This window comes from Equus caballus, unplaced genomic scaffold (assembly GCF_041296265.1).
Source record: "Equus caballus isolate H_3958 breed thoroughbred unplaced genomic scaffold, TB-T2T haplotype1-0000016, whole genome shotgun sequence".
Classification (NCBI taxonomy): domain Eukaryota; kingdom Metazoa; phylum Chordata; class Mammalia; order Perissodactyla; family Equidae; genus Equus; species Equus caballus.
The window spans coordinates 11,561,149-11,577,940 of record NW_027222391.1 but is presented as its reverse complement, the minus strand read 5'-3'; the positions used below and the strand labels follow the sequence as shown (position 1 = coordinate 11,577,940).

The 16,792-nt window shown below is 39.9% G+C and overlaps 1 protein-coding gene across 21 annotated transcripts in view; it reads right to left on the bottom strand.

The window, feature by feature from the left end:
- The window catches only part of LOC138922838 (ATP-binding cassette sub-family D member 2-like), a 200,543-nt gene that overhangs the window by 28,044 nt on the left and 155,707 nt on the right, over positions 1–16,792 (bottom strand). For 3 of the 21 annotated variants that reach the window (XR_011435983.1, XR_011435984.1, XR_011435977.1), the window contains one exon: positions 16,358–16,437. The exons of 4 other annotated variants lie outside the window; for them this stretch is intronic. Coding sequence is in view for 5 of the 17 variants with exons in the window: in XM_070259244.1 (XP_070115345.1) it covers positions 8,692–8,771; positions 16,358–16,437 (160 nt within the window). In the remaining 12 variants the exon portion in view is untranslated. Of the gene's footprint in view, positions 1–402; positions 4,439–8,673; positions 8,772–16,357; positions 16,438–16,792 lie in introns of those variants that run through there. 14 more of the 21 variants (XR_011435982.1, XM_070259247.1, XM_070259248.1 and 11 more) reach the window with 10 other exon arrangements.

The following is a 16,792-nucleotide window of genomic DNA, read 5'->3' as shown; positions in this document are numbered from 1 at the left end:
CACACTGAGCAAACGTGGCCAATTTAACCGTAAAGTAAAATATCTGCCTGACCTTTGAAGCTTGCTGGTGTGACAGCAGTACTTGGAATGAGTCTTCCCGTTCCAATGTGGTTTTCCAACATTATTGTGGGAAATAGTAAACTGGAGTCAGGAGACTTGAGCCACACCACCTTCTTGGTGACTTCTTTTAAGACCTTGGGGAAGGCACTTAATGGTTTTGCTTCCGTTTTTTCATCTATAAAGTGGCAACAATAATATCTATGGACAGAGTTGTAGGGAGGACCAAATACAACAGCACAGGTTATCAGGTATAAGGCGTTACATTGATTCCTTATGTTTAAAACAAAAAGGCAAACCATTTTCTGGTAGCACATAGGGCTATAATGAACATTAAAACCAACCTTTAAATAGAAAACTTTATTTTTAGATGATCCAGGGGGTCTTTCTTCCAAGATCAGCCTAAGATTTTTTCGGAGGAAACTGTATTCTCATTGTCCTGAAATTTGAAGCAAGAAAACTCAATCGTTTAAGACCATTTGCCTATTCTTACTTGTTGATGAGAAATCACGACTACTGCCACCCTTTTAGCCTCTGAAGGAATTGTAAGCTTTGTCTTGATTTGATGGCTCAAAAATAAAATCTACCAAAGGTACGTTTTCTAAGCCTCGTCTGGCTCTACCCATTAGAAAAGTGTGAGCTACTGTTCTATCAAAACTAATTATATTTTAAATCTACAACCAAGTCTCAATTACCAAGGTTAATGGGACTACATACATACATAATTCTCTCTTACATTTATCCAGTGTTTTTAACTTCTTCAAAGCACTTTTCACTGTACTGCATATATAAAACAGATGCATTTTTTTAAATCCACAAATAAGGTAAAAAATAAATCTTCAGATCAATAATTTCAACTTTGTACCTGTCAAAAGCTATTAGAACTTGCAAAATTGTCTAATAGGACTTTCATTGCCCTACTCTCCTCTCGACCCCTCTCAACTAAGGCCAGAAAAGACCGAAAGATCTGGAGGAATCTCCAGAGGAGAGGAAGCCAGAGAGGGAAGGAAGCCAAGGACCTGGGCCATCCACAGCCTGGATCATTAGCTCCAGCGTAATTGAGAATAACTGACTGTATGTGTGACTATGGCCAGAAAATCCAGAAAGAGATGAAAAGGCAAAGAAAATGACGTGTGAGTAACAGTATTTACAGGGTCTGCCTTTGTCATTCTCTCAACAAGCATTACTGAGTGCCTACTGTAATGACAGGTGCTTTCAACAAAGAGGATGGACACAGCATGAACAACCCAGGCAAGACTGCTATTTTCATAGTGATGACCTTCCTGAATGGTGCAGACAGACAACAAACACAAAGACACACAACTTCACATAAACGAGATAACTTCAGGTGGCACTAAGCTCTGTGGAGTCCATAAACACAGGAATGTGATAGAGCCTTGGGGAAGGGATGCTGTTGTAGATAAGGTTGCCAGGGAAGGCCTCAGGGTATCGGAGCTGCAATCTGTGAGAAGAGCCCACCCTGTGCAGGTCTGCAAACCAGATGATGGAATGAGTGAACTCGCCAAGTATGCTAGAGGGAGAGGGGTCCAGGCCAGTTTCAAGGGGTTCCAGGAAAGTCACTGTTCTGTGGTTATTCACTTTGTGTCCTTTTAGGGATATTACTAAAACCTCTCCAGGACCCCGGATTTATTGCCTCTACAATGCGGGTTGCTAACACTGATCACCTGGACAGGGGAGCGCTGAGAAATAATGGGTAAACAATTGTGAGGAGCCACATAAATGCTAAATAATGCTCATGGTAATAAGCTTTTATTAAAGTCAGCACCTTGATAGGCAGCTCACAATCGGATACCTTGGCAAATGTGTAAATTGACGTGGCTGCTCCCTGTGCACACCAGCACCATCCTTTAAAACAGAAAAAAATAAATGAGCCTATGGTCATGATATTCGAAGTAGTTAGTGATCAAACAACTGTCTGGAGAGAAAGCTGGTGTGTGAAGTGTACAATGGGAGCAGGAAGATAACGGCACATCACAGCCCAGCTCACGCAGAGGATAACTCATGAATTGACTGGATGCTTGCTGGTGCACACACCATCCGCTCCAGGGTGGTACTCTAACCCCGTCAGGACTAGGTGCTGCCACCAAAAGGCCCAGCAGACAGGAAGGGGAGTGAGAAGGAGCCAGAACAGAAGCATCTCTGGCAGCAGCCCTCTCTGGCCCTCTTGGCCTTGGAAAGCCACCCCTGGGGGAGGAATGAGCAGCCAGCACCAAGGGCCCTACCTTGGAAGGGCACCAAGGAAGTGGTGGGGGGTGTGAGGGAGGAGGGATGAGCATTGCATTTCTCCCTACGAGAATGAAATATGCCAACGCCAGGAGAGACTTCAGTTGTCGTTATAACTGAGCCTCCCCACACAGAGATATGAGTCCACCCCTTAGAAGCAAATCTTCCTCCCCCAAAACCTCCCCCCAAAATATAACATTAACATCACAAAAAATGAATTCTTTTTTGTGGGTCCTACCATCTCTTTGATATAAATACACAAGTGCCTAAACATTCTTTCCCATCTCCCATCCCACATCGGCAATCAGATTGTGACACACACACACACACACACACACACAAGCACATGCTCACACAAATACCACACACACCCAATTCCTTTGTTAAGCCCTGGCTCAGCTATTATAAGGTACCTGTGGAGTGTAGGTCACATAGTAGAAAAGTTTAAATTACTGTTGCTTCTACTCTGAAAAGCAGACAGGAAGAAAAGACAATAAAAAAGAAAACACTTATTTTAAGGCTGATACTAAACACTCTACTCCACGTTCACTGAGGTCAATTTCCCACTGTGGGATGGGGAGAATCGAGATGATCTCTGAGGTGCTATGAACCCACAGTGCAGACTTCACGTTTTGAGGCTTGACTAGAAACGACGGGGACATGAAAAAGAACATGGCGAGATAATCCTAGTCTTCAGGAAATTATGGTTTAAACTGGGCTGGAGAAAGACCAAGATCCTCAAAAAAATCTAATTGATTTTAACCAAATGGAGTAATTTTAAAATGTTAAATACACTGGGATATCATATTAAAAGTATTCTGGGAGAGCATGCCGCATGGGACATGGTAAGTGCTGAATTTCCTGCTGCTAAGGGAGGCATTCCTATCTGCCAGTGTCTCATGCTGCTCAGACCTGAACCATTCATTTAGGTAGACCATTTGTCCAAGTGCGTCATTTCCCAAAATAGCCAATGGAGGACTCCAGGGAGAACTGTCCTGAGGAGATGTGGTCATCCTCAAGGCCAAATCAGTCTAGACTAAGATGGTTCTTAGCAAGACTGCCCAAAGGGCTTCTAGACTTTGTTTGGTAAGTGTTGTTAATGCCTTGGTAACAATGGACTGTTGATAAGGTGGGAGATAATGTCAGAAGGAAGGAAGGTATCCGCTCACATCTTTTGCTTTTAACTTAAGCTAACCCATAAAATCCATTATCAAACCCCAAGGAATGCTCCCAATTATTGTCTTGGACCCTTCATTTCGCTTTGCTTTGTCTTTTTTTTTTTTTTTTCAACTCTCTATTTCTGTTTTTACCTGGCACTGACTCGCTTGACTCCTCTTCTCCTCTCAGCTTCTGGCTCTGTGCTCCCCCTTTAGACTTGATGAGTAATTTTGGTTTTCCTGCTTTTCACCTTTGGCACCCCTTCAAAAATGGGTTAGGTTTATCTTCTGGCTCTTTCTACTTCTGACTGCTTGGAAGTTTGGATCATACTTAGCCAAGTTTTGATCCCAGGACCTTTCCCTGGCTTTGACCTGTCTCAGTGGCATCTGTGCTGGGCTTGACTCCTCCAGGTGAGGGCGTCGGCAAGAGGGAGGATCAAGCAAAGATCAAGCAAGGAAACAGGAAGAATACCTGGCTCAGCTTAAATTGTGCAGGGCACTGAGGCCTTGCTGGCCGTCCAGTCTCTGCCTCCTTCTTCCTCTGCTGCTTTCATTCCCTCCCGTCTCTGACTTTCAATTTTTATTAAGTTTCCACCTTCTGACTGCTCAATCCTCTTCTAGCATCCCTTTGTAAGATTGAAATGGGAGTGGGAGTGATATCCATTAGCCAAAATAAGTTCCATAGCTGGGAGAAACTGCTGAATCTCTGGTGTCTTTATAGCACTTATCAAATCCCAATTAACCATATTAGTTGGCAAACTGCTCTGGCTTCCCAGGCAGTCAGCTGGTAGGTGAGTCAATAAATATCTGTCAGATGGATGGATGCACACTCACTAGTTGTGTAGCATGGCATCAGGTACTTTAAATAATACAAAGTATAAGACTTCATCCTTGGCTGAAGAAGGACATCTTCTCACGGCCATTCACAAAAGGACTGTTTGGAAACATCACCAAGCGCTAGACCAGCTTCGCTACTTCTTCTAGAAAACAAGAAGAAATCTCTTGTTTCAAGAGATGTTTGTGTCATCTCTTAATGCACAACTGGCTTCATGTGGGCAAAAGGGAACATGAGCAAAGCCCTGGTTAAAGCATAACAGACACCCTTGGGCTAATGAACTGTCGAAGGTATTAGTGTCAGCGGATTTTCTACATAACTGCTTTGTAAACAGCAACACGCATAAACCATAAACAAGGAGAATGAAGTGAGCACCCACAGACCCACCACTCATGTCAAATCATACAATGTTGATATCACCCCAGAAGCCTCCACTCTCCTGTCTGATAATCTTTCACTTACTTTTCTTTATAATTTCATCACCTTTATAGACTCCCATAAAACATTTAGTTATATCCAGTTTGGGGATCAAAATAGATTAAAAAACAACAATTGCAGGTGCATTCAACATTGGACATGAAAAAGAAAACTGGTTTTTTAATAAGATACTTCAAGTGTACACTTTCCGTAGGTGATCAAGACATTTACTCTTTCGTCCATTTTTATGTTTGCTGACTGCCAATCACTCTACTCCTTAATACTTCAAAGGTATTTTTCCCAAAGCTGCCTTTTGTCTTACACTAATGCTTTCCCGGACTCAAGTGAATTTTGAAGGAGACTGAGCTCATCATGATGAAATGGATGTTGACATTCCATAACCATCACTGTAATTATTCCTAATTTGTACTTTGCTTCAAAAACTCTCTTCCCTTGCCCCCTAAAGTCTGTACTTTCAGAATAGCATCTACAGCTTTAATTATACCTGACAATAAACTACTCTCACCACAAAATCTTGTTAATCACGGTGTACGTTACTATCTTCAAGTATCCTGTTTTTTTAAAACTGCATTTATATCAGGTTCCCAAAGAGTTACAATATTAGCAATGAATGTTTTAACTGTTTCTGTAATTACTGTTTGTAATTACTACAAATCAAAGTTGTACAAACTTTGGATTGGAGGCTGGTTGAATTATCTACCAAACTGGGGTGAATGGTCTTTTAATCAACTGTATACTGAACAAATCTACAGAGTAAAAACTGAGATGGAATTTGAGTGACTTGGTGTCCATCGAGAATCAAATCTGATGCTGTAGTGTTAACAAGGGACTTCAGGTCCAGAATGATTCTGTTAATCACACGTCTTCCAAATTAGTCAGTTAATGTTGTGGGTCCTGATGAGACAGGATTTAGGAAGGCAGAGAGCGGCGGGGAATGCTCCTGGTGATAGGATCCTTAGAGCAAAGGACAGAAGACAAAAGGAGAAGGCTGTATTCATGAGAAGTGAGCTGGACCATAAGCGCTATAATTAGAAGCTTATAATGTCACCACACTGCTTTCTGTAATGTAATATTTTTGTTGTCTGTTATTTTCCTTGATTCAGGTTTTGTATTTTTCATGATGTAATAGTGAGATCTAGTCTCATTTTTCTGTGTATTTGGATACACTGAGTAGAGTGCTCTGGCTGAGTAAAGAGTTTCACATATGGGAGACTTGAGAAACAAGAGTGGCAAGGAAAGTTAGGTCAGATTATGAAAATTCTTAAAATGTTTCTATTGGACTTAATCCTTCAGAAGTCATTTAGTGTTCTCTTTTCTTTTTTTGTAATTGAGAGCACCAGGAGGAAAGGAGTGTTTTTGATGATCTATTTTATTTTGTTTCTTTCTCTTTTCTTGGAGGAAGATTGGCCCTGAGCTAACATCCGTGCCCATCTTCCTCCATTTCATCCGTGGCTCGCCTGCCACAGCATGGCCTGATCAGCAGTGTATAGGTCTGTGCCAGAATGGGAACCTACAAACCCCAGGCCGCCAAAGAGGAGCACACAAACTTAACCACTACACCACCGGGCTGGCCCCATTTTTGATGATTTCTAAGGGGTAAAAACTAGGCAGGGAGATTAGGTAAGATGATATAGCAAAAATTCAGGCATTAAGAAATAAGGTTAGACTAGGCTGGCGATGGCGGCCATGGATTGGAAAGGAAGGAAGGATGGATGCAGCATCATAAGGGAAAAATTTGCTTCTTTCCCTTTGTCTTTTCAGCCATTTGGGCTTAACGGTGTTCAGTGCTCCTGATTTATTTCCCTTCCCATTTATATTTTCCTTCTTCCCTCGATAATCTACTTTTGCTTTCCCATTTTTCCCTCTCTTCTCTCCTTTGCTTGCATTCTTATCACCTTCCCTGATAGGACGATGACTGAATCGGGCAGGTAGGCATGAAATGGGAGATCTGAGTAGAAACTAACTATAAGATTTACTAATTAGAGTATGTTGCTGCTTAACACATTTTTTTTTAACCTTTCATCTGCAGTTAAAAAGAAGAAAAGAAAGGTGAGGAGGCAAAAAAGGAGTAGAGAGGAAAAGGGAGAGACTCATTTATCCATTCATTCAAGAAGTGCTGTGTTTCCAGAGAAAGAGAGAGTGCCAAAGAGATAGAGAAAACACCATACAATAATTTGTGTTATTGTAGTTGTATCATCTATTTCCCCTTCTAACTCAGTTGGGTAAAGTAGAGATGCCAGATGGGAGGCTAAAGACTAAGGTGAGATGGGCAGTCTCCCTCCCTCCCTTATTGCCTGCTGCTTCTCATATCAAAAGATGGAGTCTACATCCCTCCCCCTAGGCCTCAGTGACTGGCTCAACCAATAGGATGCTGTGGAGGTGTCTTTCTGGGACTTCTGAGGCTAGGCTGTAAGAAGCCTGGTCTTTTGGAATATATCCTCTTGGGATGCTTTCTTTTGGAACCCAGCCACCACTTTGAGAGATGCCCAAGTCACATGAAGAGGCCACATGCAGGCCCTCCAGTTGGCAGCCCCGAATAAGATAACAGCCAGCATCCTCAGCAAACACAGAAATGAACCATCTTGACATCCAGCACAATAGAGGCAAAGAGGATTTCAGCCCAAGCTGACATCTGACTGTACTTCCTAGGAGACCCCAAGCAAGAACTGCCCAGCGAATCCCAGCCAATCCACAGAACAATAAGAGACAAGAATAAGTTACTGTTTCAAGCTACTCTACTTTGTTGTGGTTTGTTATACAGCAATAGATAACTTTTTTCATCCTTACACGAGACACAAAGAATATCAAAAGTTTGAAGATTCATGATGCCACCCGGAATGCATGTATATTTTTTACGTATTTTTTTCCTTTTAAAGGTCACTTTCTTATTCATTAGCCTTGAAATTGGAATTTGAATTGACCTTGATCAGAAATCCTAAGAAATGCTTAAGCAAATATTTTAAGCACTATCATATTTTGAGTACTAGTTCAGGATAAAGTGGTATTGATGTGACAAGAATAATGGATGTGTAATTAGAAGATGGAGTTTAAGTCCTAGTTCTGTCATTTATTACTGTGTGGCCTACAACAAGTTATTTCACATTTCTGCTTCCTAGTTTCCAATGCTATAATGTAATCGAAGGTATTTAGTGATGCATGACAAAACACAAACATTCAGTGAATTTCCATTTCTTTCCTTCCTATGAAAGTCCTGTACTCATAAGTGCAACCATATCAGAGCCTATCATACTGCTTCCTAAAACTAAATATTTTTATTATGTATCAAATGTTTCCCTTGATAACTATTGCATAAGCTTCCATAGTGTTGCCTTTACTAGTGTGATCTGCCTCACTTTTCCTGTGGGATAGTTTATTTAATAGATTTTGGGGACTCATCCTGTTGCTGGATTCTTACAAAGACTCTTTTGTGATAACCTTCTTTGGTTTTCAAGGACATGACCCTGTTTCTCGAGTGTGGTTCCCTACTGTAGCATAAATGTTAACAAGTTAAATGCATATCACATAAGAATTTTAATTGTTCATCATATGTTTATGTATTGAAATATAGAGTCGAATTGATATAATTGGTAACATTACCCATTTGCTTTGATTTGAGATGTCAAGTGATTGAAAAAATTTTTAATTCAGAATTGAATTACCTTGCTTATTTGAATTTATCATTTTTGCGTAATTAGGATGAACTAATTTTTTTTTTATTAATGTTATGATAGATTACAACCTTGTGAGATTTCAGTTGTACATTTTTGTTAGTCACGTTGTGGGTACACCACTTCCCCCTCTGTGCCCTCCCCCCACCCCCCCTTTTCCCTGGTAACCACCGATCAGATCTCCTTATCAATATACTAACTTCCAACTATGAGTGGAGTCATATAGAGTTAGGATGAACTAATTTAATTTGCAGTTATCCTTAAATGACTTAACTGATGTCTGCTGAGGTTCTCAAGGCCACAGGATTATGGAGTCATGCTGAACATCACTCTGTCTCTTAGGGTTGGAAGTACAAGTGCACCTTGTGAAGCCTGGAGACAGAAGTTACAAGCTTGATTTTTTCTCCATTAATGTTTTTTTTCTGTTTTGTCCCCCTCACCTCACTCTAGGCTGCGTCATGTTTCCCAGAAGGACCACATATTGCACTTGGAGGTGGTCCTCCTTTTCCAACTTTGTTCTGATTTTATGTCATTTTTACTTGGTGTTGAGCTCACATCTCAGTTCTGCAAAGGAAAGCTGGTTATTTATCTGGTAACTTGTGGTTGGAATCCCCAAGAGAGTGCTCTTTATAGAGACTGAGGGTCCTTTAGCAAATATTGCTTTTTGATGATGCATTTTAATAAGCCTTTTAAAAATCTGGATACCAGACTACCGGCTAGGGTACCTGGAAGCAATAATTTTAAAATAGTGCTTTTCAAACTGCAGGTCCTGACCAACTAGTGGATTATGAAATAATTCTAGAGAGTGTGACAAGCACTTAAAAAACAATGAAACAAAATGGAATAGATAATATTAGAGTGTATTACACGTAAAAAGGTAAGAACAGTTTCATAAAATTTTTATATTCCTTTGGTGTGTGTGCGTATATACTGATTTACAATAAAAAATAATTTATAGATTTATTTTGTGAGTTGCCATCAAAAGAATTTGAAAGTCACTGCCATGGATTTAAAGTTATCTGAAACACAGTTTTGTAATATAGCAGTTTGAAATGAAGCCCCAACAATATATGTAACAAATAAAAGCGTAGATAGGTTTTAGCTGCAAATTTTAAAGGGATTGGCAAGTTACTTTTCCTGAGAAGTCTAGCCCTGGGATGACTGGGTATTTTCCAAAGGGCCAGGAACCAGTTATCCCAATAAACGGTAGGGGCCTCAATGCTCTCTCCCTGGGAGGCTCTGAGGTAACGTTCCTCATCTCACTTGTAATGCTGCTGTTGCCTTGCTGCAGTGGCTGTTGGAAGTACTGCGTCTTCCCTAACCAGATCAGAAGGACCCAGTTTTCCCAAAGTCTTGGTCTGCCAGAAAGATGGCATTGCACTTCTCCCCGATTTGTGGGACCTGCACTCAGCTTGGAGAGCTGGAAAACTCCAGCCCTTAACTCCCCTCTTTGCTAGGGAACCACGTTTTCCTTCCCACTGGGTCCTTGGAAGATGGGAAGCAGCAGTAAGGTTACTTGTGTTTTATCCACACCACGTGCGTCTGTGTTTTTGTGTGAAGGCTGACTCATGTGGAGGAAAGTTCTATGCCTAGAATTATAAAATTAATGCTAATCAGAGTAATGCAGCATGCCACTTCCAATCTGCTAATGAGCTTTGGGGAGAGATGGCACATCTTCCTGCAGCTGATGGATGCCCCTTTTAGAGGATCTACGACATCCTCCCCAGGTCTTCACTCAGCTGGGCTAACACACTTCAGAACAAAATAATCCTCAGGGCAGGATGGGACCCCTTGCTTTTTGGTTCTTGTCCCTTGAATCAGTCTACTCTCTGTGCCACTAAAATGGCTGCCTATTAAACTCATCAGTGGAATCTGCCATACTGTGTCACTTAAACTTTTTCCATCTGCTTATGGTTTTTACTTGTTTTTCATAGAAAGCCCTGACCTAAATCTCTACTCTTCTTTTATAATGCTTTCATTTTGACCTTACTACTGCTGAAAGTCAACCAAACTCATTCATCACTGTCCCTCCCCCCAATCTCCATGAACATTATCCTGTTATCCAGGTTTTTAACATCCACTCAAGAGATTGTCAACAAAAATGGACTAAACCTTTACATGGAACTTCTTTACCCCCACATGGGACATTTTCAAGAATAGGAGCTTTCAGATGAATTAGCAATGTAGATAAATTTGTTACCAACACTAGAATCTCATTCTAAAATATTTTCTACAGCTCAAAACATGGCATAAGGCAGATTCCTATTTAAGAGAAAGGGCCTTCTTTTAAGTTGTCTTGAAGATTCTGAGACTGTCCTTACGAGCAGTGCTATGAGAGGATATGAGGCACAATCTCAGTCACCCCAAGAGTTAATTTAAATGGAGAAAGTGAGATGGTTTCCCAAAACATTGGAATTGATTTTTCCCTGAGTCTCTCCATAGTTGTAGATTCTGATAATCACAGAATATAGAGAAGGAAGAAACTTGGTGTTCCTTCTAACTGCCTCATTTCACAAACCAAGAAATTGAGGATCAGAGACATGAGGTCATTAAAGTCATCCAGTTACTTAGTTGCTTACTTCGACTAGGGTGGTTTCAGAAAGGATGCAGAAAAGTACAAGTATTTGAGAGCTAGTTAGGGACTGTATTAATCAACACTGTAATAATCAGCTCTGTGTCCTTGGGTGCTGCGACAGCTGGGGGTCCACTGCTGCAGCTGACAAATAAAGTGTGAGGAAGAAACAAAAACTGAGGGAGTCCATCGCCACTAGACCTGCCTTATAAGAAATGTCAAAAAGAGCTCTCCTGTCTGAAATGAAAAGGCAAAGGATACAAAGCTTTAAACAAGTTGATAAATAGATAAAATCAGAAAACTGCAACTCTGTATCAGAACATGTTAGTAAACAATTATGATGCAAAGGTTAAAGGGAAAGAAAGCATTAAAAATAACATTAACCATTCCAATTTGGTAACAAATTCACAATACAGAAAGAAAGAATTTTGACAACAAAAATAGCAAGGGAAGAAGAAAAGGACAGAACTTGCCTAGTCAAATGAAGCAAAAATGCCATCAGCAGAAAAAGAACTATCTCATCTGTGAGACCTTTTATACAAACCTCATGGTAACCACAAAACAAAAATTAAGGCAGAGTCACGAAACATAAAAAAAGAGGAAACTGAAAAACACATCACCAAAAACCGTCAAGCTGAAATTGTAGTGAGAAACACAAGGAAAAAGAAACAAAGGAAATATAGAGCAACCATAAAACAAAAGATAAAATGGCAATAGTAAGTCCCTATATATCCATAATCATCCTAAATGTAAATGGATTGAATGCACCAATGAAAAGACAGAGAGGCTGGACAGGTTAAGAAAAAGACCCAAAAATGTGCTGCCTCCAGGAGACCCATCTCAGCTCTAAAGAAAAACATAGGCTCAGAGTGAAGGGGTGGAAGATGATACTCCGACCAAATGACAACCAAAAGAAAGTGAGTGTAGCCATAATTCTATCAGACGAAATAGACTGCAAGCCAAAAAAGACAAGAGACAAAGATGGGCATTATATAATGATAAAGGGGATAATCCATCAAGAAGACATAACATTTATTAATATATATGCACCTAACGTAGAAGCACCAAAGTCTATAAAACAACTATTAACAGATCTAAAGGGAGAAACTGACAGCAACACCATAAGAGTAGGGAACTTTAATACCCCACTTACATCAATGGATAGGTCTTCTAGAGAGAAAAATCAACAAAGAAACGTTGATCTTCAATGAAACACTAGACCAGATGAATTGAACAGATACATATATAATATTCAACCCAAAAGCAGCAGGATATACATTTTCTCTCAAGTACACATGAAACATTCTCAAAGATCCACTGTTTGTTGGGAAACAAAACAACTCCCAATAAACTTAAGAAGACTGAAAAGATATCAAGCATCTTTTCCAACCACAATGGTATGAAACTAGAAATCAACCACAAGGAGAAAGCTGGAAAAGTCACAAATATGTGGAGCCTAAACAACGTGCTATTCATTAACTATTGGAACAACAACAAAATTAAAGGAGAAATGGAAAAATATCTGGAGGCAAATGAAAAGGAAAATACAGTGTACCAAAATCTATTGGATACAGCAAAAGCAGTACTAAGAGGGAAGTTCCTAGCAACACAGGCCTACCTTGTGAGACAGGAAAAATCTCAAATAAACAATCTAACAATACATCCAACAGAATCAGAAAAGAAGAAAAATGAAGAGCCCAAAGTCAGGAGAACAAAGGAACTACTAGAAATCAGAGCTGAAATAAATGACATGGAGAGTAAAAAGAAAATAGAAAAGATCAGCGAAACTAAGAGCTAGTTCTTTGAAAATATAAACAAAATTGACAAACCTTTAGGTAGAATAAGACAAAAAGAGAGAAGCCTCAAATAAATAAAATCAGAGAAGAAATCACAAGCAATATAACAGAAATACAAAGGATTACAACAGTATTCTTTATCAATGTTATAAACTACATTAACAAAATGAAGAATAAAAATCACATGATCATCTCAACAGACGCAGAGAAAGAATTTGACAAGATTCACCACATATTTATGATAATAACTCTCAATAAAATAATTATAGAAGGAAAGTACCTCAACATAATAAAGGCCATATATGACAAACCAACAGCTAACATTATACTCAATGGTGTAAACTGATAGCTATCCCTCTAAGAGCAGGAACAAGACAAGGATGCCCACGCTCACCCTTCTTAGTCCTAGCCAGAGCAATCAAGTAAGAAAAATAAATAAAACATATTCAAACTGGAAAGGAAGAAGTAAAACTGTCACTACTTGTGGATGATGAGATTTTACATATAGAAAACGCTAAAGAATCCATCAAAAAACTAAAAACAAACGAGCAGAAATAAAAAATCAAGAATACAATCCTATTTACAATCACAAAAAGAATTAAGTGGGTAGGAATAAATTTAACCAATGAGGTGAAAGACCTATACACTGAAGACTATAAGACATTGTTGAAAGAAATTAAAGAAGACATAAAGAAACAGAAGGATATTCTGTGCTCATGGATTAGAAGAATCAACATAGTGAAAAAGTCCATGTTACTTAAAGCAATCTGCAGATTCAACGTAATCCCTATCAAAACCCCAATGACATTTTTCACAGAAATAGAAAGAAGAATTCTAAAATTTACTGGAAACAACAAAAGTCCCCAAAGAGCCACAGCACTCCAGAGAAAAAAGAACAAAGGTGGAGGCATCACATTCCCTAATTTCAAAGTATACTACAAAGCTGTATTAATCAAAACAGCACGATACTGGCAGAAAAGCAGACACAGATCAATGGAACAGAATTGATAGCCAAGAAATAAACCCATACATTTAGGAACAGCCAATTTTCAACAAAGGAGCTAAGAACATACAATGGAGAAGGGAAAGTCTCTTCAATAAACACTGTTGGGAAAACGGACAGCCGCACACAAAAGAATGAAAGTAGACCATTATCTTACACCATGCACAAAAATTAACTCAAAATGGATTAAAGACTTGAATGTAATACCTGAAACCATAAAACTCCAAAGAAGAAAACATAGGCAGTAAGCTCTTTGCTATCATTCTTAGCAGTGTCTTTTTGAATATGTCTCCTCAGGAAAGGGAAACAAAAGAAAAAATAAGCTAATGGGACTACATCAAACTAAAAAGCGTCTGTATGGCTAAGGAAACATCAATACAATGAAAAGACAACCTAGCAATTGGAAGAAGATATCTGCGAATCATTTATCCAATAAGGGGTTGCTATCCAAAATATATAAAGAACTCAACAACAAAAGAACAAACTTAGTCAAGAAATGGGCAGAGGATTTGAACAGACATTTTCCCAAAGATATACAGATGGCCAACAGGCACATGAAAAGATGTTCAACATCACTAATTATTAGATAAATACAAATCAAAACCACAATGAGATATCACCTCATGCCCATCAGAATGGCTATTACTAAAAAGACAAGAAATAAGAAGTGTTGGAGAGGGGCCAGTGCCATGGCCGAGTGGTTAAGTTCGTGTGCGCTACTCACTTCAGCAGCCCAGGGTCTTGCCGGTTTGGATCCTGGGCCTGGACACGGCACCACTCATCAAGCCATGCTGAGGTGGCATCCCACATAGCACAGCCAGGATATACAACTAGAATATACAACTATGTACTGGGAGGGTTTTGGGAGAACAAGAAGGAAAAAAAGATAGACAACAGATGTTAGCTCAGGTGCCAATCTTTACAAAGAAAACAGAAGTGTTGGAGAGGATGTGGAGAAAAGGGAGCCCTCATACACTGCTGGTGGGAATGTAAATTGGTGCAGCCACTGTGGAAAATAGTACAGAGATTCCTCAAAAACTTAAAAATAGAATGACCAGGCATGACATCAGCATCACGGCGGAGTGAGCTCTTCCCTTAGACTCTCCTCCCTAAGAAAGAATGAAAAGGACATTCATAAACCAACAGAGGACAGGCACACAACACAAAAGACATCTGAGAGACCCATGCAGCCAAATGCCTGAAGGTGGAGGTGCTGGACCCCCCAGGAGGAAGGAGGAGGAAGTAAGGGGATCTCCTCTCCCTCCCCAGCAATGACCTAGGGCACAGGACCATGCACAGCTCTGAGAAAAGAGGGGCCTGGGGGGAGACTCTGTAGGAATGCCTTCGCTCTCCAAGTTCCCTCACATCCCATAGGAAAGCTCCACAGAGGAGGCTAAGCTATTGTGGGGTTGTCTTCATGAAGCCAGCACGCCAGGAGGACAGACAGCGAGGGCAAACAGAGAACACCCACGGGATGGCACATGCAAAAGAAGTGCCCCTCCCCCTGCTGGGCTCACAAGCTCAGCCAGTCAGCCAGGGCAAGGGACCCCGTCTAGAGTGCCCGTGCGTACATTAGCAAAGCAGCAGCTACAAGCAGGCAATCGCAGATGGGTCCTGTCAGCATAGATTCCAAAGGACAAGCACAGACACCAGGGATCACAGCAGGCTCAGAATACACAGCTCCTGAACCTCCTCCAGTGGTGGCAGGTGGAATCTGCAACCAGATACTATCTATGTGAAGGCACAAACCAACCCCATCAAATAGTATGAAGAAATATATTAATAGTCCAGACCAGAAGGAAAATGAAAAGCACCTAGAAATCAATCCTGAAGGCACACAAATTTACAATGTAAACGACAGAGAATTCAAAATAGCTAACATTAAAAAACTCAACGAGTTACAAGAAAATTCAGATAGTTCAATTAAATCAGGAATAAAATTAATAAACAGAGGGAATACTTCACAAAAGAGATTGACCCTACAAAGAGAAACCAATCAGAAATGTTGGAGATGAAAAACACAATGAGATAAAGAAAAATCTGGATACCCTGAATTACAGAGCTGACGTTATGGAAGACGGAATTAGCAATCTGGAGGACCGAAATATAGAAAGGCTTCAGATGGAGGAGGAGAGAGAATTAAGACTAAAAAGAACCGAAGAAATTCTCTGAGAAATATCTGATTCAATTAGGAAATGCAACATAAAAACTACGGGTATTATAGAGGGAGAAGGGAGGGAGAAAGGAGCAGAAAGTCTGTTCAAACCTGGAAAAGGAGCTGGAATTACAAGTAAAAGACGCTAACAGAACTTCTGATTACATCAATGTAAAAAGACCTACTCCAAGGCATAGAGTAGTAAAACTGGCAAAAGTCAGTGACAAAGAAGAAATATTTTTAAAGGCAGCAAGGCAGAAGAAAATAACTTACAAAGACCATATCAAACTTTCAGGAGATTTCTCAGCACAATCTTTACAGGCTACGAGAAGGTAGAATGAGATATTCAAAATTCTGAAAGACAAAAACCTTCAGCCGAGAATACTCTATCCAGGGAAAAATATCCTACAGATATGGTGGAGAAATACAAACCTTCCCACATAAACAAAAGCTGAGGTAGTTCATCGCCACAAGACACCCCAAACAGGAAATGCTCAAGAAGACCTTCATACCTGAAAAAGAAAAAAAAGAGTTCACAAAGCCTTGAGCAAGGAGATAAATAGGCAGCCAAAGTCAGAAAATTGCAGCTCTCTACCAGAAGAGGTTAGCAAAAACTTAATTATGACATGAAAGGTAAAGGGAAGGAAAACATCAAAAATAACTATAATCTTGTGATTTTAACCACAAAATCACAACACAAAACAGAATGTGTTATGACCAACAAATCAGAGGAAGAGGAAAGGGATGGAACTGGCTTAGACCAAGGAAATAAGAGGCTATCAGAAAATGGTATATCTCATCTACGAGATTTTTTATACAAACCTGATGGTAACCACTAAACAAATAATCAGAACAGAGACACAAATG